At 38.0% G+C, this 27,321-nt stretch overlaps 2 protein-coding genes and 2 non-coding genes across 4 annotated transcripts in view; 3 read left to right on the top strand and 1 right to left on the bottom strand.

Moving 5' to 3' along the window:
- Positions 1–27,321, top strand: part of LOC111339894 (uncharacterized) — a 449,109-nt gene that overhangs the window by 390,322 nt on the left and 31,466 nt on the right. The gene's annotated exons all lie outside the window — the stretch shown is intronic.
- Positions 6,925–6,998, bottom strand: Trnas-aga (transfer RNA serine (anticodon AGA)). Its single transcript has one exon. It is a non-coding gene; the product is annotated as a tRNA-Ser (tRNA).
- Positions 11,681–24,338, top strand: LOC148737544 (uncharacterized). Its single transcript, XM_088749823.1, has 6 exons — positions 11,681–11,726; positions 12,579–12,908; positions 19,884–20,132; positions 21,050–21,173; positions 22,501–22,572; positions 24,263–24,338. Exons 1-6 carry the CDS (start codon positions 11,681–11,683, stop codon positions 24,336–24,338), a joined length of 897 nt encoding a protein of 298 aa, XP_088605949.1.
- LOC148737545 (uncharacterized) lies at positions 16,723–17,625 on the top strand. Its single transcript, XM_088747821.1, has one exon. It carries the CDS (start codon positions 16,723–16,725, stop codon positions 17,623–17,625), a length of 903 nt encoding a protein of 300 aa, XP_088603947.1.

Below are 27,321 nucleotides of genomic sequence, written 5' to 3'. Positions count from 1 at the left end.
TCCAATCATTAGTCCGTTAAGTGTTTAATTAAGTGAAGTTAGGAGACCGTAAAGGAGGTGAATTTACCTTGTCAGCCTGTTCAAATGCTTCACTGAAACCAACCTCTCTAGATATTTCGAAATTTGTTCCTGAACCGTCTCTGAAAGAAAAGTAGGAGCTAATCAGAGATGCCAGAAATCCACCGACGCTTGAGAGATCATTAAACACTTTTTTACTGATTGGCAGTGTTTCGGTCTGAGTGTTCTAGCACGCTTTTTCCATATTATCTACCAAAGTCTCTGAGTGACATCATTATATTTAGTGTAGCATCTTCCTTCCTAGCTCCCAGTGTACACATTAACATATGAACATCATTGAAAACCTGCGATGAAAATAAATAATTCAATAAAATATTAAATATCTCAATAATTCACGGATAAATGATGGAAGTGGATTGGCACTTTGGCAAACGACCTAGACTCCGGGTGAAAAGAGCTCCGGGCGAAAGCGATGGCCTATAATATTCACAGTGCAAGACCATCCAAGAAAAGAGAGCAATTCTCGATTGAGTGTCGTGAACAAAAAACAAAGTAATCGCAACAGCCAATCAGAAGTAAGGTGTTAAAAACGTGTCCACGAGAGCACCAGGAACTCGTGATACATCCCATCTCACCGAATTCAATAAAACTTTGCCAGTTCGAAGGATGTACCCCGTAGCTCAAAATGACAAACTGGTTTCTGCTTTGGTTATATCGGGGGGGAGGTAGACCACCCCCCAGTTTTTCTAGGTTTTCACTAAGAAGTGGCCTCAAAATGAGTAAAAATATAAGAGGCTCTTACTGCAACTGTATTTAACAAATTACTGTGACGGTTCGCATACATATTCGTACATCCTTAATAAACATACTATACAAGTTTCAATCGATTTGACTGACAGCTTGTGAATAAACAGAGGGTAAATAAATTAGTACTTGTGTTTTTAAACTTTTCAATTCACTCAAATATTTGGTGAGTTTGAGGTCAAATATCTCCCCTTGCCAGAAAGCTACAACACTAATTCGAGTGCCCCTTTCTAGTCCATTATTTCATCTCTGAAAATCATAAATAAAAAAGAAAAAAAAACTTTTGGAGACTGCTATATTTTTGTCTGGGATGCCTTTTGAAATCTGCGACTATGAAAGCTTCTCTCAACTACACCTGTCACGCAATTCTAGCGGTAAGCAGTTATTAAGGCAAGTAAACTATCATTTTATAGCTCGTTAAACAAGATAATTAATAAAGGGAGGTAAGAAATGTAAGCACTATTCCAGACTCTTGGTAGAAATTGGAAAATTCACGTTTAGAGAGAAATATTGATGGGAGAATCCTACGTTTCTCCCTTCTGTCGCTTATTTTGGAAATTTGCTAAAAATAGGCAAATATGGTTTAATGACGGCAATAAACATTTATTTTTCTTTGATTTGATTGTCTCTTATCACAGTTTACAATCAAGAGATTGTGACAGGAGAGGAGATTTCAAAGTCAAATGCCGCGTGCTTGTTGACGTACAGGTTTCTGAGGTTTTAGAATTTGAACTCCACTTTTAGCCAAGCAAGTACCGCTTTTAGACAAAAACAAAAACAATTAATATTTGCTCCAAATTTCTGGTGGAGATCGCGCTGAATGGGTAATAATGCATTTAGTTTAGGTCTATTCAACTAGCCGTCAGTGTGCTCCTACCAAATTATTCCAACTAATGATAAGCGAGTTTAAGGGCACAAAAATGTACACTTAATCCGCATTTCATGCATATTATTTTCATCTCCTTTTGAAAACAAAATTTCGCGAAAAAATTTTCATCTCACAGTCATTAAAAATGTGATTAATCTCCCATTTAGATAGACACGTCTTATAGGAACAGACAAATACTTAACAAAGGTCAAAACTTTGTCTTCAGTGATTGATATGACATCTTGGTAACACTCACCCTTGTGCCCATTCTTTGACTGCCTTGACATGCCGTCTCTCTCTGTTTGTGATGTTACTCCTGGCTGTTAACCCTTCAAGGGACAGCATGCTGCTCTTCAGCTCTTGATCTGTGTGGATTCCTTTTCCAGATGAGATCAGGTCTAAGCCACACGAGATCACATGACCCATTACTGAAACAAGGACAGGTGATTTCAATCAAATGGAACACTCCACGAAAATAATACCATAATACTCTTTGAGAATGAAGGTCTGGATAAGCCAGATTCTCAAATACCTCTTTACCATTGAACCACAGAGACTCTCTCTAATATCTTACGCCATTTCTGGGTTCACATATGACATCCACCGAGCATATTGCTAGCCGATTAGGATCTTCAGAGTTATAAGCACCCTCATATACATAGACAAAATAAGGAAGATCTTCCTTTATAACCAAGGTCTGCTGTTCTCTAGAAGTCACCACAAGTCACTTTTGATTCACCCAGTCACTAATATGGCAATAAACAATCTAAGCTCTTTAAATTTTTGTAAAAACATAGTGACCTTGGTCAAACAGTCAAATTTACTGATAGGAACTAAAAGAAGTGCAAAGACTTAATTCCTAGAATGGCAAGGGGGAGATCCAAGGAAGATTATTTTGCCTATGAGGTATTAGTTTTCAACAACTCCACTCAATATAGTTTTTTTAAATGATTATGATAATAATTCACATTTCTTTTTACATTCGATGTCCTCGACAAGTGTATCTACCTTCAATAGACAATAGACTATTCTGCCCAGAATTTTCTTCAGTCAATGCCAATAAAATGCTGAAAAGAAAACTTCTCACCAAATTTCGGATCTGATGCAGACATCTTCGATACAGAGTCGTCAATTCTATTTACACTTCTATCATCATACCATTCCGTGTACTAAAATAAACAAACAAACAAACAAACAAGCAAACAAATAAACCAGATACTATTTTTCCTACAAGGACACTAGTTGTCACTAAACTTAATTATCAAGACAAATCTCTCAGGAAAAAGCTACAAGGAAGTTATGGTAAGACCCCAATCATTAGTTACCTTTTGTGATCAACTCAGTTGATAAAACCAATCTATCTCGTAATTTTAAGCCACCACCAAACGAGCACCATATATTATTTACAAACTCATCACTGCTATTCATCAGTGGTTATGGGAACTACAGTACTGTAAAATTCCGAAAATAAACCCTTGAGCTTATATTTTTCAAAGGACAGCTGTTAAGGAGTTTCTTTTAGGAAGTGGCTTATATACAGAGGGGTTTATTATGGAAGGACAATTTGCATTTCAAAGTTGGCTGGGCTTATAATTGGAGGGAAATTTGTGTCAAAATTTTTGAATGTGCAACTGGTAATATTAGGGTTTTGGCTAGGAATTTATAACAAATTAATCACATCGAAAATGCCAAGTTCAAACAGTCAAAGGCAATAAACTTTGTTAGAATGGATATACAGTAAAAACGGTAACGTAGCTCTTGAGGTTCGAAGTTCATAATAACTATGAAAAGTGAGGAGCACCAGAGGGAGTTTCAGCTCAGGGTGGCAAGATTGAACTTTCTTGCAAATACTTTGTCTATGGACCAAATGAATTCAAGGCGTGAGTGAAGAGCGAACTGCATAAAAGACAATAAACAATGCTTTAGGGCTCGAAATCATTCTTTTATGACTAAAAAAGGCTTCCTGATAATGGTGATTATGTGCAGTTTGCTTTTGGTTTATATTATCAAGGATAATTTCCAAATACAAGTCCTGGGGGCTTATATTTGGAGGGGCTTATACTTGGGGGGGGGGCTTATATTTGGAGGGGCTTATATTTGGAGGGGCTTATATTTGGAGGGGCTTATATCTGGAGGGGCTTACATTTGGTGGGGTTTATTATAGGAGGTATTTTTTGCATTTCAGATTTGGGGACTGCTACACGGAGGGGCTTATACATGGAGGGGATTTAATTTTCAGACTTTTACCCAATTTAAACTTAATTTTTCTTAACAGTAATAGAGTTGCTCATATCTTAAAATATATACAAATAAATCGAATGAAGCCTTAAACTGCTTCAAAAAGTAAAATGTTTCATAAATCCGAGCTTTCGCTGATCAACGGCCATTGATCGGTGAAAGCTCGGATTTATGAAACATTTTCCTTTCAACAGCAGTGTAAGGCTTCATTTGATTTATTTGTATATATTTCAAGAGTGCTGAAGGACAAGATGAAGACATTATTGCTCATATCTTCATAATGACTTTCCTTGTCATTCATTTTGTAGCTATCAACTATTGGTAGCAAGCAGGGTGAAGCGAGATTACTCTCACATTGATAATCATGCATAACTAAGAGTTTTTCAAGTTGATCATGTAAACAAATTCATAACTTGGCATACTAGAATTGTGCACAATAAATAACAAGATATCTGTATGGGCTAAAATTAACAATTTGATTGCTATGATATTTTACTTTAGCCCTGATATCTGTATATTAAATTTTTAACCGAAGCCACCCTGCGTTAGGGTAGCATCAAACATTTTTGCTGCATCATTGCTAGTTGTTGTCAGAGGTAATCCTTCATTTCTCCAAGCCTACAAAAACAGAGAACAAACAATTCATTATTACCAGTAATGCTCACAATTCACTACTCAAGCCTTCCTAATTCCAAGTTTCAAAATTCCAGCCACACTTAACTCACTCTAGGCTATTAGCAGTGTGGTTCAGTTCTCAAGTACTGTCTATTTTTTTGGGTGACCAACATCTTTATTCTTGGTAACCACTCCATGATTTTCAGTGGTAAGGAAACACACCTCCTTCCATAAATTATTTTAAAAAGTGATACATAAAAATGGAGCAGTTTTCGAGTGTTGAGTTTCAATCCACTATCACTTTGATTTCGCTTAGAGACTTGTTCCATGTTCTCCACCAGCCAGAATTGAAAAAAAAAAATATAACAGAAGCATTTACAACTCAGCCACTCCCATTTCCATGCCCTCAAGGAAACTGACTTTTTTAACTTTGAGCTCTCATTGACCCCTAGCTAACAGTTGGTTGCCCTTTAATAAATGGTAAACACCACAGCATACACTCTCGTTATTGATGCATACAGGAGATTGCTACACACAAAAGAAGCATAAGAGTCACGAGAGGTGATAGCTGAGAGAGACTCTGGGTTCTTGAGCGCTAGGCAGACCTCCAACATGTACACAGTGGTGTTTACATTTGTTTGATTTATAGTATAAAATTGATACATTTCCCCTTTCAGTTAGCAAATCTCGTGTAGCCCAAAAATTAACAAGTGTGTGCGGAAAACCAGTCTTTGCATTTGCTCACGTTACCAGTGTACCCCCATGGGCAAATGGTGCATATCTAGTTGACCAATCAGAGCGCGCACTTTACTGTGGTTATGTTTAACTTATAATAGTCATGAGGCTAAGGGTGACCATGTTATGATACAGACATTGTTGCTTTTTAAATGAAAATTACTTTGTTATCATGCCAACTAGATACTGGTCTCTATCACAAATCAAAGGCTTGGCAGCTAAGTACCCAACTGAAAAATGGTCTGTTTTATATCATTGAACTGAATATTCTGATTTTCTGTTATCATTATTTTGATTTTGTTATCTGGACACTCCATCAAAATGCTAAACTAATAAAATTATGAGTACTGTAACTGAACTTCACAAGCCAATGGAGCAGGTCAGATTGGTAGTCAATCATTTAAGTGGGCAATTTTAATGCGGTGAACAGTGGCCTGTCTTTATCCAAAAAAGAAAAAAATTTAAATAAAATAACATAAACAGGCTGCTTTTGAAATGATTACATAAGGCGTTGGTCTAACAAATATTCCAAAAAGGCTACATGCCTGGAAATGCAAACCTAATATTAATATCCTATGTTTGTTTAAATTATGCAAGGGGATTCTAAAAACTATAGCAGAGGACAAATTTTCCCAAATTGTTCACGCACGGAAAATCAAGCAATTTAACATCAGTGATTGTACGGTATGCCCAAATTATGACATTTCTTGAGCTAAAAACACCGAACAAAATATTTGGGATCCCTTGACTTCTTAAGACAGCCTCCTGATTAAGTCTTTCAAGGAGTTTGAAAGAAGCTTTCGGCAATTAGAATGGACATCATAATATGCACATTGTAAAATAAGTTATAGTGAAACTGTGAAGGGTAAGGTGCTATAATATATATATATCGAAGGGTAGAATTTGAACACCACTTTTAACCAAGCTGGTGCCGCTTTAAAAACAAAAACAAAAACAAAAAATATTCGCTCCGAGTTCCCAGGGGAGCTAGGTCACGCTGAACTGGGGATTAAATAACACACTTAGTTCAGGTCTATTCAACTTGTCGTCAGTTTCTTCCTACCAAAATCTTCCAGCTGATGAACAAGGTAGGACACACTTAAAAAAGTTACGTACATCAAATGACCGCTGAAATGCTATTCAGTGTACCATGACTGTGCATAACGGACAGAGCTGAATAACGAAATGCTACGTCGCGAGTATGCGGTCAACAACGCGGGCCCAAGTATCTTAGTTCTAAAATTTAGCCAAATTAGCGGAAAATAATAAGGGCTGGCCTTTAAAACCGAGCAACTCTGTTTTCGTCGAAGGCACTCTCCTATTTGCAAAGGTTGAAAGGAGAAAATTAATTTTTTAAAATTGTTAAGGGGTGTACCAAATTTCTGGAAGTTGTTCTGTAAAAGAAAAGCGGCAAGGAAAACGACGCCTCGGAGCAACAGAATAAGAAATCAACCATGCGAACGACTCAAAATCCGTGTTTCCGCAGCAAAACATGGCGCATGCGTATACGTTATTCAGCTCTGTCTGCATAACGTTGACTGACTTGTCAACAAAATTTCGATAAAACCCAACATTCTTCACTTACGTCAAGATCCCCCCATTTACTGTGCCAATAAGACATTTTTTAGTGTAATAGAAAAAATCCGAGTCCCAGATGGGACTTGAACCCACGACCCTCCGTGATCTAGTCGGATGCTCTAACCACTGAGCTACTGGAGACTCTATGGTGAGCAATGGTCAATTTGTGGGCCTCGACTGGAACCGCATCGCGCGGCTACACAGCCAAGTATTGGTAAGCACCTGTGAAAACTCACTAACAGCATCACGCTGTCACATTAAGGCATATCAAGATGCGGCCAACCAACCTCCAAAGTGAGCATGTAGAGATGAAACAATTTTTAGTGTAATAGAAAAAATCCGAGCGCCAGATGGGACTTGAACCCACGACCCTCCGTGATCTATTCGGATGCTCTAACCCCTGAGCTACTGGAGACTCTATGGTGAGCAAGGGTCAATTTGTGGGCCTCAACTGGAACCGCATCGCGCGGCTACACAGTCAAGTATTAGTAAGCACCTGTGAAAACTCACCAACATCATCACGCTGTCACATTAAGGCATACCAAGATGTGGCCAACCAACCTCCAAAGTGAGCATGTAAAGATGAAACAGTTTTTAGTGTAATAGAAAAAATTCGAGCCCCAGATGGGACTTGAACCCACGACCCTCCGTGATCTAGTCGGATGCTCTAACCACTGAGCTACTGCAGACTCTATGGTGACATTCCAGGAGAAAAAAAAAAAGCAGTTTTAGTGTGCTAGGTTCCTTTAATTGTTACACTTGTAATGACTGCACAAGACAACGGAAAAATTGCGGCCCATTGTAATGAAGTCAGCGGTACATAGCAGGAAACAGAATCTAGATCCAGAAATCAGGAGTCGGAAAGCGTGAAGAAAGAGCAACGGAATATGCTCTCATTGTTTTATTTTATTTAGCTAGCAAAACAGGCGTAATTTTGGCGGACGATTGCTCAGTGTTATCCAGGTGAAAGTCATAGCTGCCATCTTTGATGTTTTTATAGCAACGGAAGCCTGGGCAGACAAATAAATATTTACAAAGGGGACGAGCGAGCGGCGGTCAAAAGGAGAGGGGAGGTAGTGAGGCAATAAATATTTTGGCCTTTCCCCGTAGGTGTTTGGTGCTCAGGGGAGGCCGTGGAACCCACGAAAAACAAGCTGGATTGAGAGAAGGCTTTCATTGAAGTGGCGTAGATTGCTCCGGTTTAATTGATGGGAACTCGAATGATGATGGTTTTGTACAAAGTATCGAATCGTTAGGCTTATTCCCAAGGAGAGGTCGAGGTTTTTGCCCGAGGGCGACACTCCAAGACAGAGGGTACAGTTTTTCCAAAAGGCCTACCGAAAGTGAATTTGTCGAGAAAACTTCGCTCACCGTTTTACAACGAACACATTGATAGAGATAATTGAGTTCAGGTATTAAATAAGTGAAAGTTCCATCGATTAATTCAAATGTAAATAAATACCTTTTTAATTTCCTGAAATACTTTTTGTTTTGCTTTCTGTTCAGGTTCTTGACCGCATTATAAAAATACAAACAGCATCCCTTCGTATGAAAAGGACCTTAATGTTTTTGTTCATTTGTGCGTTTGATTGTTTTTATCCCTTATTGGTTGGCTGGTGAAGCTTATCGTCGCTGCGTGACAGGCATGTCACCTCGGCTACCGATAATTTAAAGCGCGAAACGTAAATGTTTGACTGAGGGGATTTTTTACTTTTTTTTTTTTTTAAGATGGTTCTAGCTAGCCACGAGTTAATTAAGACAACAACTTTTTCAGCGTTTAACTCCTATAGATCAACATAGGTTACACTTTGCACCTAATGTGGCAGTTTTTAAAAGCATTTTAAAATACGTGGTACGCTGCAGAGAATAACAAAGGAGTAGTAACGTAAATGATAATGATAATGGTAATGATATAATTATTCAAACTCAATCCGCTGTTGTTTCAAATTAACTGTATCATTGAAGAAGTAACTGATGTAGAAAACTCTTTTCAACCATAGGAAGATATTATTTATTTTTATTTTAATTTGAGATCTGTTTTAAAAAATAAAACAACTAAATGATACAGAAATATCTCATGTGGAAAACTTGTACGTTAATGATGGAATCATCTGCGTTTATAAATTGGGTACTGGTGCCAGCCAAATGAAAATGTCGGTTGCTGAATAATAGTCATCTTTTAATATGGTCTTTAAGGATCAAATTTGGGTTAAAAAATCTTAATTTTTAAAGCAACATTTTATCGATTGTCCAGACATTCTAGTTATTTTTCTATGTGGTCATCAGCGCTTCCTTCAAAACTAAAGTAAATTCTCTCTTCCATTTTTGTTGGACGTGTATCTCAAACAAATTACGTGACGGATATTCTTGTCTTAACTTTGAATTTGGTATTAAAAACTGCAATTCAACAACAGCTGTAAAAACCTTAACTTTTCTGCGGATTAATTTTCTGCTGCTCACCGGGATAAATTCGATCAGGCAAAGTGTAAAAGTGAAAAGGGACAATCAATTTTCAGGTACTTAATTAATGTAGTAGCTTTGCTGCTTTCCCTTCTTTCCTTTGGAGTTCATTATTTTATCCCCCTTGCGGTAAAAATGTTGAATTTTTCTGTGTATTGCAAAATAACTTCCTTGCTGCTGCAGCTGTCGATCCTGTTGATGATGTTGTGTCTGTTTTATATTCTAACCGAGTATTTATTCTACACTATTTATTTCTGAAAGGTATTGTTTGTTGTACGATTCGTTTTATTTTCTCTATAATGCATTAGTTGCGACGTGGTTTCACTAAACAAAGGATAATGAAATGAGCGCAACATGGTACTTCTGTAAAACTGATCAGAATTTAATTTTTCTGCACGAACATTACCCCAATGTTGCGTAAATTACTGACGAGAAACTCGTTAAAATGTTCAAATGCTTAGATACACATGATAGTTGTGGTAAGATCGTCGGACTCAGGAGAAACTCTACATGCGGAGACTGTCCTCTTTGTATTGCAATTGATCTTTTACATTTAAACATTGAGTCAAAAAAGGCGGCGAACAATTAATTAAGACGCGAGATGTAACGGTTTGATAGTAGGAATTTTTTCCCTTTCTTTTAAAGATTCTTCTAGTGAGCCAAGAGTTGGGACATTACCAATTTTTTCAGTGTTGAATTTCGATAGAACAACATACTAGGCTACACTTTGCACCCAATGGGGAAGTTTTTAATATACTCTAAATTAAAAGACGTGGTTCGCTACAGATAAAAAATAGGAGCAGTAAATAATAATGATAATGGTTATGATGATTCAAACTCAGTCCGCTGCTATTTCCCTCTTTTGTTTTATTGAGGGGGTATTCATCTATATACAAAATTATTTTCAACCAAACGAAAATATCATTTACATTTGAGATGCGTTTAAAAAAATGAAAAGAACAAAATTTGTGCTTCAGTGACGGGATCATCTATATTTGTAAATCGAGTTCTGGTGTTAACTAATGAAAACGTCGGTTACTGAATAAAATTTATTTTTCAACACGGTCATTGGGGATCAAATTTGGGTTCAAACGTCTTCATCTTTCTGCATCATTCCATCAATTGTGCATTTAATCCATTGTTTTTTTCCATGTGATAATTAGCGCTTCTTTCAAAGGCAAAGTGAAGTTTCTTTTCTATTTTGGTTGGACGTCTGAGTTTAACGAGTTACGAGATGGAAATTCTTGTCTTCACTTTGAATTGATTAAAAAAAAAAAGAGCAAAACAGAACGCGAAAAACGATTAACAAAAGCTGTAAAAACCTTTACTTTTCTCTCCATTAATTCTCCGCTGCTTAGGTGGACAAATGCGATAAGACTCTTTAAGTGGAGAGGGACAATCAATATTCAATCTCAGGCACTAAATATAATAGCTTTATACCTTTCCCTTCTACGCTAGGTAGTTGATTATTTCATCCCACTGGCAACGAAATACGAGTAATTTATTGTGTATTGTGAAAAAAAACTCCATTGCTGCCACAAATGTCGATCCTGTTAATGAATACGTGTTTGTTTAGTACTCTAACGGAGTATTTATTCTTTGCTAGTTATCTGTGGAACGTATAGTCCGTTAATATTCGATCCGTTTAGTGTCTGTTCAATAAAATCACAGAGAAATTTACTCTGCTGTGCATTTACCTACATGGTTTCAAAAAAAGGTATGAAATAACTGAAATATAGCACCTCTGTAAAACTGATTAAAATTTCATTTTTCTCCAAGAACATTGCTACAAGGTTTTTTGGACCACTGGCGAGAATTAAGAACCACATTCAAATCGTTTAAATTTCAAAAGGCATGGAAATTTAGCGGTAAGATCTTTGGTCTATTAAGTGCAGAAGAGCGATTTCTCTGAATAAGTGTTTTGCATTTAAAACGTATACCGTAACTGCAGAAAATAGAGGAAACATTGACGGCTAACTCCTTGAACCAAGAATTTGAAAGTTAATTAAATGACAACTATCAGTCGGAGACAAGAAGCAGTCAGTTTGTGAACGTTGAAAATTATAATTGCAGGATGAGGGACTTATCGTATGAGAGCAAAAAAAAAAAGCTATACGACATTTGTTGAGTGTTCCAAAAATTCTAAATGCAACACTATATTTCTTGTCTAGAGGCCGCTAAACAACAGACGGAAAGTGAGAGGCAGTTTGTTTTTGATGAAATCATCTCCGCTATAAATATATGAGAGAGCTTGAAAAAACCTGATTGTTTTCAAATTTAATTTGAATTTGAATCCTGAAAGCAAAGCGAGACAAAACTAAACACACTAACTTTACTTCTACAGAAAGCAAACTGAAACACGTGATGATGGTAACTTCAGTGGCTAAGTGGAGTTTCATCCTCTTTTTCTGTAAGAACCACAGCTATATAGGACTGTTGTCTACAGTTTTAGCTAAAGTAATGAGCATTAGAATCTGTTGTCTAATGGGACGGAAAGGAGCCCATGAGTAGCGTGGGAGGGGAGGAAGGGCAAGATGTTTTGAGAGGTCAGGAAAAGGGCGAGCGAAAGACAGAAAAGAGGAAAGGAAGAGAGAAGAGTGGGACGGAGTGGGGAATCGAGGGTATGACATTCAATTGTTATGTTATGTTCATCAATAAACCACTTTCCTTTATCCTCTAAAACACTTCACTTAAGGAAATTAACCTACTTTTAAACGAAAATCATTCCGAAGTTTCATAGTTGGAAGGGGAAACCCGGTTCTGCAGAAGCTTGCTGAATCTTAATCAGATTGTTGAACTCGAACACTGAAAGAGGAATTCTTTTCGGCTTTTGGGTAAATGCTCCAAGGAGCGACCAACTTGAGAATTTTATTTAATTTTGTCCTGTTTTAAATATTTAATTTGTACGGTTACCCTTGTAGTATGTTTGGGAATAGTACAGTAATGATTGCTGTTAATGTTTGTAATCATCAGGGCATATGGGGGAGGTTCTTTTCGTGCTCGTTTGCGTACGTACGGAGTGGACTGTGCAGAGTATTGTAACATAAGATCTTTTCAATATAGTGGGATCTAACTAGTGGTTTTAGAGTGCTTGTACACTGAGAGAAGACCTTGGGACTAACATGGCGGAACTTGACACGTGGACCTCCCCTTTAGACTTTCTCTTTTTGTGGGTTGATATCATTTAACATTTATTTATTGTGTCTATCACTTTTTTGTTGTTGTTGTAAACTGAGAAATTTACTTGTCGCATTTGCTACAGTTTTGTTGAAGTATCCTCAACAAGCCCAAGGATGGAAAAGAGTTCCCTGGTTTCGGGATTCACAGGGTATTTCAGTTCCAAAAGGAAAATACGTGGAACTAAACTTCACCATACACAGCTGGCTAGTGGGTTTAGAACCTTGTATTCAGGGTTATTATCTTGAGATCCGTGATGGCATTAGTCAGTCGGCCAGTGTTCTTGGTGTGCTCTGTGGAGATCACAAAACCATTGTAGTGCGATCCAGTGGACGATACATGTGGTTAAGATTTTTTCCTTCTTGGGTGTATTCTTTTAGAGCATACTACAGGGAAAGATCCTTCAATCAAAAAGGTATGATGTTCTTTTGCAATTTTCTGTATAAGGCACACGGTTAAAAGCTTTAAATTCAACTGGAACGTCACGATATAGATCAAATTATATTTAGGAAATGCAACGAGGGCCCAGCAGCATGTTGCAGTATTTATTAGCTTATCCAGTAGCTTTATAATTATGATTAAGTTCAGATGGAACACACGCTCTCGTTGGTTGAAAAAGCGTGCTCTTTCTGTGATTAAAACACAGAGCAGAGCAAAAGCTGTCTCGCCATCTGCCAATTTTTACTATATCTTGTTTTTATTCCATTAATGAAAGTGAAATCTCGGAATAAGCGAACCGGCAAGTAGCGACAGAAAAGCCAAAAAAATGTTGTAAACATGCCAAGCGCCGTAATTTGCATTCCTATGAAGTGAGCAGAGACGAAAACCCTTAAAGAGAAAACGAAATGGACAGTCTGAGTTTTAAAGGTTTTCAAACTCAGTTCGATCGTAAGCGGCTGATGTACGGTAATAAAAATGAAACACAGCTAACACCCATATTACATACATAGTTTCGTGTTAGAAAAACAAAACAGAACAAAACTGGAGTGATGCAAAACATAAACAGACTGGCAAAGATGTTAAAATTCATGCAAATCATGTCGGTGTCAGAGCAACTGCGATCATGCTGGGGTTGATCGCATCTAGGTCATCACGGCAGTCTCTGATGATCGCAGTGTAGCAAGCCTCAGAAATTACGTCGCCCGGCCTGCGAGTGAACTGCACTAAGAGCCTGCTCTAATATCGTTTTTGCTGCTACATGTATGAGTGGAAGGCCACATCAGTCTCAGTAGCTGAGTTTTATGGCGCTGTCACCCCGAGCAATCTTCATGTTCCTGTGAATTCGGCTGCCGTTCACCCATAGACTTGCCCAACTATTTCAGGTTGTGAACCATTGAATATTGTGAACTTTGATGGTTTGACATTTTGACAGCTTAAGAGCGAATTTTTGAGTTGACCGAGTGAAAATCGAAAAGTGTTGCACGCAGTCGAAAATTAAAAACCTTGATATTTTTCGCAGAGATACCTTAAAGTGAGGTTACAAATTTAGACTTGCTTCTTTCTAGATTATTCACGAAAACTGAAAAGGGCGTCGGTAGCCGTAAAATGGCGGAAATCAGTGCCTCGAATATAGGAAAATTAGCTTTGTTCATAATAAACGTAAATTAAAGAAAGCAAGCTCGTACCAGTTTGATACTTTTGTATAGGAAGGATTGAAGTGTTACTCAAGTCTTAAACGGGACCATTTCATTTAATTTGGAGCTCATGGAACGCTTTCTAAAATCACCAATATTTCAATATTTCACCAATATATTCCAGCAGACTTTCAAAAATCGTTTTCCCTATGCGGCATCACTTGGAATCAATGCATGCTCGGGTCATAATAAGTGGAAATTATTTTGTTTCAGGAGGTGTAAAATCAGTTTACTGCTTTTCATTTCCGTACGGAAAAGCCAGCCTGAACCTTGTGAAAATCGTAACATCGTTATTTACGTTACGACATACTCTCATTGGGTACCCCGTGGTTAAATCCAGAATCATGTCTAAGCACATTTTAGCGGTTAGCGCGGTGCGTGATTAGGCAATTAAAACAGTAGGCTAAGCTCACATAGCTAACGACGGCATATTGGTTTTTATCCGTTTGACTACCGTTTCATTTCCGTTTTGATTATATTTCCGGTTTTACGTTACGTTCGTGTCACGTGATAATCTCTGGTGGGATTGCACATGCTTTGAAATTTCTTGGGAAAAGTTTTATCTTAGCGTAGTTGTTTTGGTCTGCAAAACACTTCTTTAACGTGAATTGTGATCGTGATTGTATTGCGATCGTTATTGCGATTTCTCTTTCTTTTGTACGTTATCTTGTAACGCTACGCATTTCTTTGTACGTTATCTTGTAACGCAACACATGGATTAAAGGCGAAAGCTACATTCCGTGCTTTCGTTTCTAATTCTCGTCCATTTCCCATGGCGTAACTGTTCACAATTACACTAAGGCCAGCAGGGGTGTCTTTTTTTCTTTGCATGTAACCGAACTCACTTAAATTTTAAGAAAGTTTTAGGGTTAAATAGATTTTAGTTGTGGACTTGAAAGACGACAACTCAATCATTTATACCAATAGGTAGAATAATCTTTGTCGAAGACGTCGAAGACTTCGAAGACTTCGAAGACGGGAAGCAGTCTGATACTACTCCAGATATAACATACTCAAGCGTTTGTCACGCAAGACAGAAACTATTTCAGTCGCAAAAACACGTTTTATTGTTTTCGGCCAAGAAAATAACACTTTTGATTAACTTGCTGATTAGATAGTATAGAATATGTTTCTTGGAAGAGTGTTTCAAACGATACATAGGCGTTTTATCGTATGGTATTATTTTAACATCGGTGAGAAATCGTTCAGCTCCTCGTGAATCATCGTTTCCCTGAGTGATATATCGTTTGAGCTCAGCGATATATCGCCCCACGTAAGGTAATCCGGGATTCGGAATCCAGGTAATTATGGTCTGTGGAATCCGGAATCCATGGCTTTGGAATCCAGAATCCAGCGAATGGAATCCGGAATCCAACCATCATTGTAATCCACAATCCAGGTTGCTGTAATCCAGTCTGTTGTGATGGTTCCAGGGCCTCTTATCGGTCTTTATCAGACACCCTTTCGACCGGGCTTTTCGACTTTTTTTCCCGTTGCGCTTTTGTAGTCGGAGGTTTAGATTCTTTTCCTGCTTGGGCGCAATTGGAACTAATTTTTGGATTTTAGGTAAATTCAAAGAGTAATAACATAAAGTATCCTTACTCTTGGACGTAGAGTCAATATAATTTGGATATATCAACAAAGTCATTTCAAATGGTAAATTGGTCACCGCAACGATTACAAAAGCTGACGTTTCGAGCGTTAGCCCTTCGTAGGAGCAAATAGTAGTGTCAATAGTCGCGGTGGTTGCAGTTACTGGCTTCTTTCAGGAAAATGTCATTAGTATCACTCAAAGAATCACATGTTGCCCGCGGTGTCGACGTGGTCTCTTTTTCATTCAGTCCAGATTCAATAGGTCGAAATGAGACATCTCGTACGGTGGCCCATAGGTACAGTGGCCCATAGGGGACATGACTTTTTTTTTTTAACGCGCGATCAATCATAGATTATCGCGCGATAAATGGAGATTATCGCGCGATAAATTATAATGTATCGTGCGATAAATGGAAATTATCGCGCGATAATTTTTATTATCGCGCGATAATATTTATTATTAAAAACTGGATCATTGGATAATGCAATTCAAGACTTTTTATTGGCTTAGCCATTATGGTATATGAGCCAATATATCATAATCTACAAATATGGCAAGCGTACGCGTCAGCTTGAAATCAAAAGGGAGCTAAAAAATCCGGTCTTTTCTTACAAATTAATAATTTCTTGGGGGAGTTTTTAATAAAACAATTATTCTACTCGCGCTTGTTGGATATGAGATGATTATAGCCAACTCGGCGCTACGCGCATCGTTGGCTATCTATCATCTCATATCCAACGCGCGCTCGTGGAATAATTGTTAATTATCGCGCGATAATTTTTATTATTATCGCGCAACAATTCTTGTTATCTCGCGATAATATTTATTATTGCGTAGTAATTTATCATTTATCGCGCGATAAATGCAAATTATCACGCGATGAATGGAAATTATTCCGCAATAAATGGAAATTATCGCGCGATAAATTCAATTTTATCGCGCGATATTTCGCACTCCACGTGTGCGTGATATTAGTCACGCAATCAACACAGTAAGGTAAGATGGCGTTGTTAGGGCATTCTTTAAAAGGACTTTTACTTTTTAGAATAATACATTTATCTAGCGCTGTATTACCGCCTTACGTTGGCAATGGCTTGCCTAATACTTTCCAGAGGAACGATATCATCAATCACTACTTTTCTCTCGATCTGGCTTACTCAGAGATTCTCGCTTTTCTTTTGTGTTTTCATGGAATTGAAATAAGCTTGCGCCAGCTGAAACGAGTGCTTAGACGTCAGGGTCTTCGTAGAAGAAAACACCATAGTGACATCAAGGAAATTTTAAATGCGATTGAAACTGAACTCGAAGGAAGTGGGAATAGTATTGGTTATCGCCAAATGCACCAGCGATTACGAATTGACTATGGTTTTGTTGTCCAGGAGACCGTACGAGTTATAATTAAAGAATTGGATCCTGCTTGCGTACACTCACGATCATCAAAGCAATTACGAAGGAGAGAATACCGCGGTAAAGGACCTAACTACATTTGGCATATGGATGGTTACGACAAGCTCAAACCATTTGGGTTTTGCATACATGGGGCTATCGATGGTTACAGCCGACGTATTCTTTGGTTAGAAGTTGGTCGTACAAACAACAACCCAAAAATAAATGCTAATTATTTTACAGACTATATTCGTCAAATTGGTGGAGTCCCGAGGATAGTGCGTGCAGATGCAGGAACAGAAAATGTATATGTCGCGGGAATACAACGGTTTTTGAGGTCAGGGTGCGAAGATGCATTTTCAGGTGATAAAAGTTTTATGTACGGAAAGTCAGTTAGCAATCAGAGGATAGAGGCTTGGTGGTCTTTCCTGAAGAAAAGTAATGCAAGCTGGTGGATCGACTTTTTTAAATTGGCAGTAAGACACAGCCGTGAAGAGAGATCTCACCTTTCTGGCTAGCAGGTCTTCTGGAGGATGTACAAATAGAAGTGAATGGTAGAAATGTTGTGCAGCAAAGATTATTCCTAAAGTGCCTAAACCAGACAAGTGATTTACTAACATACACCTCCGGTGATGTCTGTAGTGGGAATTCCCCCGAGTGCATTCTAACCCAAGTACTCGACTTTTCTTCAGATAGATCAGACATCATTTTAACAACAGAGGAGGATAACAGGCAGTAGAATTGCTAGTGGAGACTATGGCGATGTTGATGACAATGAGAATGAAACTGCAGGATGAGGGAGAAGTATCCCTCCCGATAAGACTGCCGGGAGTTAGTTTATCAGGACGGAGAACGACACGGTTTATTCCAAGATAAATGTTTTCTGTTGCGTGCGTAGCTGGTATTATAGTAATTGGACTATCTTCACGCTATATGTTGCTAAGCTGTAACTGAAGTGTAACATTTCTGTGAGGCAATTAAACAATTCGGAGACGAATTATGTTTGAACATGAAAAGCACTGATTTTGGCAATGTGTACTTTACCTCTTTTTTCTTGTTGACGCTGTTGTTATTATTAAAATTAGAATAGCCCTTCCATGTTAGTATTTCCACAACGATGTTGACTCAATTGACTTCAGAAACCGCTCATATATTCACAATCCTGTCGGGTTAGGAAAATATTTATATTTGATATTTACATTTTATATAAGACAATGTACACTTCCGGTAAAAAAAAAAAAAGAAAAAGCTGTTTTTGTGAAAACCAAGTACAAAGGGAAAATAGAATTTGGAAATCTGGAATCCAGCCACTTATGGAATCCGAAATCCACAAGTGTGGAATCCGGAATCCACAGACAGGGAATCCGGAATCCACAGACAGGGAATCCGGAATCCACAGACAGGGAATCTGGAATCCACAGTGTGGAATCCGGAATCCAAGACTCTCTTGGATTACCTTACATGGGGCGAGATATATCTCTCCAGTTCAGTGATATATCGTTTTCGCCTCCCTGATACTTCGTTTACATTCAACGAGATGCTGCCGCCTAACGATATCTCGTTTACACTGGGCGATATATCATTTGCGGTCGGCGAGAAATCACCCCCGCTACGCGCTAGATCGGCGAGGCAACATTGGACTGCTCGCCGAATTCTCCATCAGACTGATACTGTATTTGTAGTAAGCATAGTGTCTGATTCTATTCTAATATCTGTCTCTTAAGTATAAAATCAAATTTTGTGACGACAGAGTAGTCAGCAGGCTATTAGCACATGAGTGAAAAGTCAAGTTTCGAAGTTAAATCGAAAATGAGAAGTCCACACCTCCGCGTTCTCATTGCTGTCAACTAAAAGGAGAAGCCGTAATAGGTTGTTTCCGACTAACGCCTCAATTCGATCGACTGCCGACCGTGTTTGAAAAACTTTGAAATCCATTGTACAACTGTAGGAGGACCTCCCCCCAACTCCTTGAAAACCCATATGATAACTATTTTTGATGGAAAATTAGTAGACTCAGTTGTGAGTGAATGAAGACACTGTGGCACAGTTTTTTCGGTGACTAAAGATGACATCGTTAGACGGAGGGATACTGAAACTATTGCGCTAGAATAAAAAAATAATGTGCCGATTAATTAAATGGAAAAGCATCGAGACGGCCTCCCCCCGGGAATTTAACTTTTGAAGATCGGTTCCCGCCCCACTTGGACAAAATCACGTTTAACTGCTTTTCCCAAGTTCCAGTTTTTGTGGGTCTCGATGAGGTTAACTGTTAGCCGTAAATCGGCAAAAAAAATCAGCCGTTAGGTATAAAAATTGACATATTTTAACCGTAAGTCATAAAAAGAGAAGCTAACCGTAAAAAATTAAGCATTAGCATAATAAAATTGCCAAAATTTTAACCCTTAGCTTATTATGTCTCGTGTTTCTCCCTACACCGCTTTAGTGCTCTAGCCTCTTCTTGCGTGGAGCATAGCACAGTCAGGGGTTTTCTATTTGTTAAATCAAAATATACAGACTAACAGCCATAGATAGACATGGAGTAATAGACAGAGGAAGAGAACGAGAAAAGTTCTTCGTGACTGCCGTCAAAAAAATTAAAAAAAAAATTAAAAAAAAATAATGAATTGTTCTCAAATTGCAATGAGATTTTCAAAATTGTACGCATGATGTTTTGAATTTACGTATCATGCCTACAATTTGCTCATTCTGTACGGTACAGATTAATCTAACAGTTACTTTCCCTAAGATATTTTCTTTTATCAATTACCTTATGCAGTCACACCAACCATGAAAGAAGTACTCAAGACACAGGCTGTATTTTTGAACAGAACTTCCACCTTGTGGTGCCCGGTGGAAGGTGCACCGGCTCCATACGTTGTATGGAAGAAAAATGGTGTCGTCGTACAAAATAGTACCAGTGTAAGATATCAGTTTCTTGTAGCTGCAGAAAGTAATGCGAATTACAGCTGCGAGATACGAAGAAATGAAAAGATATCAAGGAGAGAAATCAGCCTCACCAGTGAAAGTAAGCATTTTTCTTACATCAGTATGATATAAACCATTGATTGTATTACCTTAGCCTGTATTGTTTAATTAATTGCTTAACATCTTGTTTAATTTCTTAGCATCGTGTTAAATTTCTAATTATCTCTCCTCCCCGGGTCGTTTCTAGTGATGTAGTCGCTCTCGGCCTCAAGCTACCCTGGTCCTCCAGACTACGATAAATCAGGAACTTGTAAATGACATTATGTTAATTAGTTATTAGATAGGATCATACTTTCTTTGATTAAATCTGCTCTTGGTTGCCCCTTAGTTTATTATGGCATTATATCGCCAACTGGCCTGCCTCCCTTCAGTTGGGATCAGATGATTAATTTAAAGGCACTGATTTTATCGCATCCACATCTCACGAGCTGAGCCTGAGACCTGGTTATCATAGTTATTCGATGTTCTTTTGCCTCTTAAGAACGTCTCTGTATTGCCATATACTTTGAGGAGAATGCTGTTTTGAAGTCTGTCTACCCTAAAGTCTAATTAATTAAGAGGTTGTTTTCTCGAACGAGGAGGAAAGGAAAACCGAGTAAAGACAAAGAAAATTCCCTTACTTATACGCCTATCTGTTTTTCCCATATGATTAATCCGTACCTATATGATTAACCCATACCTATTATGAAGCGAATACTTCACGTTTAAGGGATTTCGATATCTTCTCTCGTTCTTCTCCATCATGAACCATCCACTGTTTTGGTTGTTTAATTTTTAGGCCAGCATTTTCGTAGTGTTTGTCTTTCTTTGTAGACTATCTCCCTTTTGTCTAAGAGCAAGTTTTCCTCGATTTTAAATTAATTTCTTTTCCATTGCAATGCAAACTCTGTGATTATGTTAATCACGCTTTCTTAAGCCATCAACTTTGTTGAACGGTCCTTTATGTCTAAAATCCAGAGTGCCCAGGCCCTTGTGAGTGCAATATTTTAAAGGGAACGAACAACAATCTGCTGCGGGTGAACTGTAAAGGGAAAGAATTGATGTCCTTTCCATGGAAAACTCCACTCGCCACAGCAAACTTGTGAGTATAAATGAGAGATATGGAATGTTTAGGTGCCTTGTTAGTTGTAGAGTAAAGTGTAGATTATGGAGCAAGTGAGTGTCATTCTTCATTTAACTGAGTTGTAACTATTTCTAGATCCAGGGCCGTAGCTAGCATGAGGCGAGACGAGGTAATTGCCTCGTCTTAATTTTGGCCTATTTTAATTTTTTTCTTAAAGATTGACTTTTCTGAAGAAAAATGCCAAGGAAAATCCTTAAAAGAGCATTTCTAAACCTCTATATTTCAAAGTTTTCTGGGCGGCATGCCCCCCAGACCCCTCTGGCGGCTCGCGCCTTCGGCGCTCGAAACTTTCTCTGTCTTGTCCTGAAGCCTGGCTGCAGCCCTGAGATCAGTTTAAATATATCTGTTTCACATAATTGTAACTGCATCGTAATAGGGACTGATAATGAATTGTTCAATGGATAACAAAAAAGAGTATATTATCATTAGTTTTGAAAACTGTACTTATTAAACACAGTTGTAATAATCTCTTAAGATGGACTTGAGTGACAATCAGCTAAACGACTTGTCACAAGACATTTTCAGGAATAATACTCACCTTGGTTGGCTGCGAGCTAAGAATAAACAGATCTATATTGTGTATACTGTTAAGTGCAATGATATTGTAACAGATAATGGCAATGATATCTTGAATAACAAATAACAGTAAAAGTAATCAGCTTTGAAAACCATGATTTCGTAACAAAGACTTGAGTAACAACCAGCTGAACTACTTGCAACCAGATGTTTGAAGAAATAATATTCAGCTGTGGCAGCTGTAAGCTGATTTTAAACAAATCTTATGTTCTGTATACTTTACTAGGCGCAACGATGTGGTAACAGAGCGGACTAAAAATGATATGCTGAATAATAAATAAATAACATATATTTCATTAGCTTTGAAAACCGTGCTTATTCAACACAGTTGTAATGTATGATGCACGATCCTCGCAGTAGATAGCGCTATTTAGGCAATAGCGAAAATCAGACCTGAAAAAAATCAGGCCTGTACGGGATTCGAACCACTGACCTGATTTATCACTTTCACGGGTTTATTACGAATCAATTCAACGGCCTGCTCTCAGTTGGCTTGTTAGCTCAATTGGTAGAGCGCTGCACTAGTATCGCAGAGGTCAGTGGTTCGAATCCCGTACAGGCCTGATTTTTTTTTCAGGTCTGATTTTCGCTATTGCCTAAATAGCGCTTTCTACTGCGAGGATCGTGCATCATACGTATCTAATACCGCAGTTCAAAATATATGAACTTCATATATTTCATTGTAACAGTTGTAATGATTTATTATTAGGGACTTGAGTAACAACCAGTTGAACGACTTGTCATCAGACATTTTCAAGAACAAAATTCACCTGCAATGGCTGTAAGCTGAGATTACTTTCCATATCTCATCGATTGTGAACAGCTTCGCATTACAACATATGCCTATTGAACACATATGTGACAAAATCTGAGTTAGGACTTGAGTGACAACCAACTAAAGGACTTTCCGTTGGACAAATCCAGGAGAAGTAATCAATTGGGATTGTTCTAAGACGCTTTTCTTTAATCCATTGATTCTTAAAAGCATACTTCATCAGCATTATAACCCGTACGTGTTAAACACGGTTGAAACATTTCTTGAGGCGGTGTTGAGTACACTATCAGCTGTACAAGTTTCCTATAGACATATTTCAGCTCAATAAACTAGAGGTTAAGGTTTAAACAAGTCAATTTTTTTTTCAAGAGTTACACACGCTGAGACTATTTATTTCTGAAAGTTATCATTTCCAAACTGATCTTTAACCAGGAGTCTAACCTCAAGAAGGCATCAAATTAAGTAGTTGTGGGTGTCAAAGAAGAGCCCACGTGTAGCCGTACCCTCCCTCCCCCTCCTACGAAAACCTGACACAAATCGTGTTCCGTGATGTCACTCTTTTGAAAGAAAGTGTATGATTATTTTGTTATTGGTTAACCTGATCGTTCAGTACTTTCGTAAATTCTAATTGGCTAGAGTTGGTAGTTTTCTTTCATACTGAGGAATGATATTGTAAACAGAAAGCCTTCGTGATCAACTTTACTGACAATAGCGATCGACGACGAGGTTTTTAAGAAAAGTTTGAGCGACTTTCGGGAAAGAGAACTTTCAAGAAGAAAGCAGAAAGCCATATATATTTTTTTCGAAGGTAACGATGTCTCCGTTTTGTCACCTTCTAGCTACGGAAAATCTTCAATATATCAGGCCGCGCCAGTAACCGATCGCCTCTCTTTTCTGGAAAAAACGATTCACCATATTTCTTGCACCACCCGTTAAAGCTCTCATGGAAGACCAGTTGTACTATCTCAATAGACCTGGGTCAAGAGAATTATTTGCCTTCGACTGTCGGTCTCTTTGCGAACAGCAATGCAAACCTAATAAAGCTAGTTGTTACTTGCAGCCATCCTTTAGACTGAAACACGAGTCCTTCCTTCTTAACACTTGCTCTTAAAGAGATTCTGCGGCAAATGATCCAGCGTTTTCAACAACCGTGACACTAACCATAAATGTAAGCAGAGACTGCGTGAACTTCGAAATCGTTTTTCGTAAGCGCGAAGCCATACGAACATTGTTCTTTTCGTACTCTATACCAAAATCACTCATATTTTTTTTCTATATCCTTAAAGCAAAGTATGGATTTGAACGCGGGACTGAATTGCAAATTCACCCGAAAATAATGGAAAATCACTTCACTTCAGTGTTGTTGATTACCTGGATTACCTTTCCCTCCAGCACGTGCCACTTCGCAAAAAATGTTATCAAATTACTAATCACTAATTTATGCGAAACTATGTAGTACATAATTTTGTATAGATTAGACTGACGTTACAGAACATGATTTGTGTCCGGGTTTCGCAGACGTTTCCTCTCTTCCGTCACTCTTCGGAGAAAGATTTATCAATGTCGATACAATTCTTCGTTATATCTATTCTTTTGTAAGAAGTAGGACTTGCTCAAAAACTAATTTCTATCCCGTTTTATCTTCTCATTAAATTTTTTTTCAAAACTATAAAATGCCACGATTTTTTTATGCTAGATACTTGAGCCAAAACAAGCTAAAGAGCCCACCACAAGGCATTTTCAGTGGCAATACCAAGCTCACGGGCCTGTAAGTTACCACCGCTCATTAATAACCTGAATTTCATGGGTGACAGAAAAGATCAGAAAAAATTGATATTTCCCATAAACTGAATCCTTTATCGAATATTCTCTGTAGCTAAAAGGGACAAGAGGACTTTGTTCGAAGCTCTAAATATATCCTTTGTGCATGTGATGCAAATATTAACTTCGGGTACTAGAGGTATAGCTCACTGCGATGCGGTTCGCTCTAGAAGGTCACAGTTGTATCCTTAATCATTTTCGAAAAGCAGAATGTAAAACCAAAGTAGAAGTGTATCTGATGCAATGGTGACCTCCACGAACACTCCTCTTGCAGTGGATGCTATTTTGAATTCCTATCTACATACAGTTATGCACTTTAAAAAATAATGTTATCTCGCGTCAGAAAAAAAACGATCATCTTCAATAAGATGATTACGAAAAACTCATTACCACCTTGAAATCCTTTCATCTGAACATTAGAAATAGGTTGACCAATGGCTTACTGTTTTAACAGACTAAAACGAAATATGAGTAAAACTGAATAACTGTTGCTAGGTTTACCTCAGAAGGTCTTAACGGGGAGATAGCTTTTGCGGCTACCATTTGACCTTTCTTACGGGTAATGGTCACTTCTTTTTTTTTTTCTTTCTGTTCACCGCGCTTAACGGAGATGCTAAATGTATATATATATATAACTTTTTGGAAGCTAAAGATTTATTTTCATTGTTATGAAACACCTTTATCCGCTCCTTTTAACCATGACAGTCAAGCAAGAAGGGTACTTCCATATCGAGCTGCTGCTGCCTTGATATAAAGTTATTTTCTGTTTTCCCGCAGATTTCCACAAGGCGGCAGACCTTAAGGTCTAATCATGCTACCCCTAGCTTTTTTAAAATGATAAAGATTTAACTGAATGGTATTTGCCGTCTCCGATTTTAATTCATAAATCTTTCAATTGTTACTCCTCTCATAATTAAAATAAACTGATTACGCCTAAAAGTAGTCAACTGTCCGTCAACTCGTATCACGCGCTAAAGAGGACACTCCTTGTTTGCGAAATAAGACGCTGCGGGACCTGAGCCTAGTACCTTTTTTCTCGTTGTTGGCATAAAATGTGTTAAAGTTGTAAGCGCGTTGGCCACAATACCAAAGACAAAACAGTTTAAGATTTTAACCCTTTTAAAATGACGCATTGTGATTCAACAACCAGTTGAAAGACTTGCCACAAGAGATATTCATGAACAACATCAACCTAAGATTTCTACGAGTCAAAAAGGAACGACTATTCTTCCTAACATTGAAGAATGGAGTTTGATGATGAAACACAAACCATAAATTGGAACATAATTAAATATTTTTGGGGGTGTTAGATTGTGGACTTTATCATAATTCTGCCTGGAGAAGTATGCTTTGAGCTTACAAGAAAATATATTGTCCTATAACAAATATGCGTGCATACTTTGAGCCTAATGAAGGTCATTGATTTTATTACTCTCAAATTATTGCTATTATTATATTCATACTGCGCCCAACGCTTCCAAAAACTACATTATCGTCAGAGACGTGAACTGCGTAGAGGTTTAATGATATAAAGAAACCAATTTGTTTGTCCAGTAGTTGTTCTGTAACAACAACAAAATACTCTTCTGTCTTGTCAGTTGAATTTTCTATTTCCAAAGTCATTTAAATTGGTATGAAGAATGGCAACATACCACCCGAATGAAAAGATCTCATACGGGACATTAAATTAGCTGGATAGTATTTGACGTCATCGAGAAACACTTTAACCCTGACTTGTCAAACTCTCCACGGCTTAGCGCGAAGTAAAGTGACAGCTCTCATGATCAGTATCCAGGCCAAGGTTCGGTTGTTTTTGGGATATCGGGATTTTTACAAGACTCGGACAAAGTCAACAAACGTTTGAGCTCGATAAAGTCATAAGAGAAGTTTTATGGTTGGTAGCGCAGAGAAAATTGATTAAAAAAAAAAAACCCAAGAAGTCACTTAAAAAACGCTTTTGGCCCGACCTTCAATGGTGCAAAAGTCCTGAAATTCAATGCCGATGGTACCGCAAAAGAGTTTTCTGTTGGGCTTGCACAGCAACACCGCGAAAAAGCATGATTTTCAAAAAGACGCAGAAGGTGAGAAATTCTCGAAAGTAAGGCGAGTGTTTTTGAATTTGGAATGTTTGTGAAGTTCAAGAAAAAACTAATCGTTTAGCTCGTGCTACAAGAACGCCAAAATTTTCTATTTTAAACGATGGTTTAAAAGTAGCAAAGGGAGTTACTTGCCTGGCTTAAACCACCGTAGCTCGAACCAGCTTAAGTTTTAAAAGATGGATCATGTTGAAAAGTTTTTAGAATTAAAAGTCGCCGAAGGAGTATCATGGTTGGTTCCAGAGATAATTGCGCTTACCAGCCAGCGCTGGTTAGCAAGTACAATTATCTCTCGAACCAACTTAAGTCTTGACTCGATCAACATTGAAACGAGACGGACATCCTTAAAGCTTCAGAGTGAGCTAGCCTCATTTCATGAAAAAATGATTTACCACGCACGAAAGAGATTTAAAATAGATACAAAACGCCCTAAATTACAATGGCCCTAATAATAACAAATAATGATGATGATATCTAATAAATCGACATTGAAACTAATAATAATAATAATAATAATAATAATAATAGTAATAATAATTTCATATTTATATTGCGCTAATTAACATGTGGATATGATCAAATGCGCATCACAACACTTTTCGGGGGACTTTCGCGGGACTGCATCAGCAGTTTACAAACAATCAAAGGAAAGATGCCCGTCCCCCACAATTCCCTGTAAACACTGAGGCCGGACCACATCACAGTAATCTCGTGAGTGGGTTCTTTAACGTCCCCTGCCTAACCAAATTAACTAATTAATAGATGCAGGAGACGAGACCTGCGGTTTATTCGTCCTTATCAAAGAAGACTAGAATGTCATAGAGAGATAGCGCATTCT

The sequence above is a fragment of the Stylophora pistillata genome, chromosome 2, assembly GCF_964205215.1.
Source record: "Stylophora pistillata chromosome 2, jaStyPist1.2, whole genome shotgun sequence".
Classification (NCBI taxonomy): domain Eukaryota; kingdom Metazoa; phylum Cnidaria; class Anthozoa; order Scleractinia; family Pocilloporidae; genus Stylophora; species Stylophora pistillata.
This window is presented reverse-complemented; position numbering and strand designations above follow the sequence as displayed.

Coding starts and splice junctions, on each gene's coding strand:
- LOC148737544 (XM_088749823.1), top strand. CDS start 11,681: ATGATGGTAACTTCAGTGGCTAAGTGGAGTTTCATCCTCTTTTTCT. Junction 12,909..19,883: donor AAGATCCTTCAATCAAAAAG/GTATGATGTTCT, acceptor TACCTTATGCAG/TCACACCAACCATGAAAGAA. Junction 21,174..22,500: donor CCACTCGCCACAGCAAACTT/GTGAGTATAAAT, acceptor ATTTATTATTAG/GGACTTGAGTAACAACCAGT.
- LOC148737545 (XM_088747821.1), top strand. CDS start 16,723: ATGGCGTTGTTAGGGCATTCTTTAAAAGGACTTTTACTTTTTAGAATA.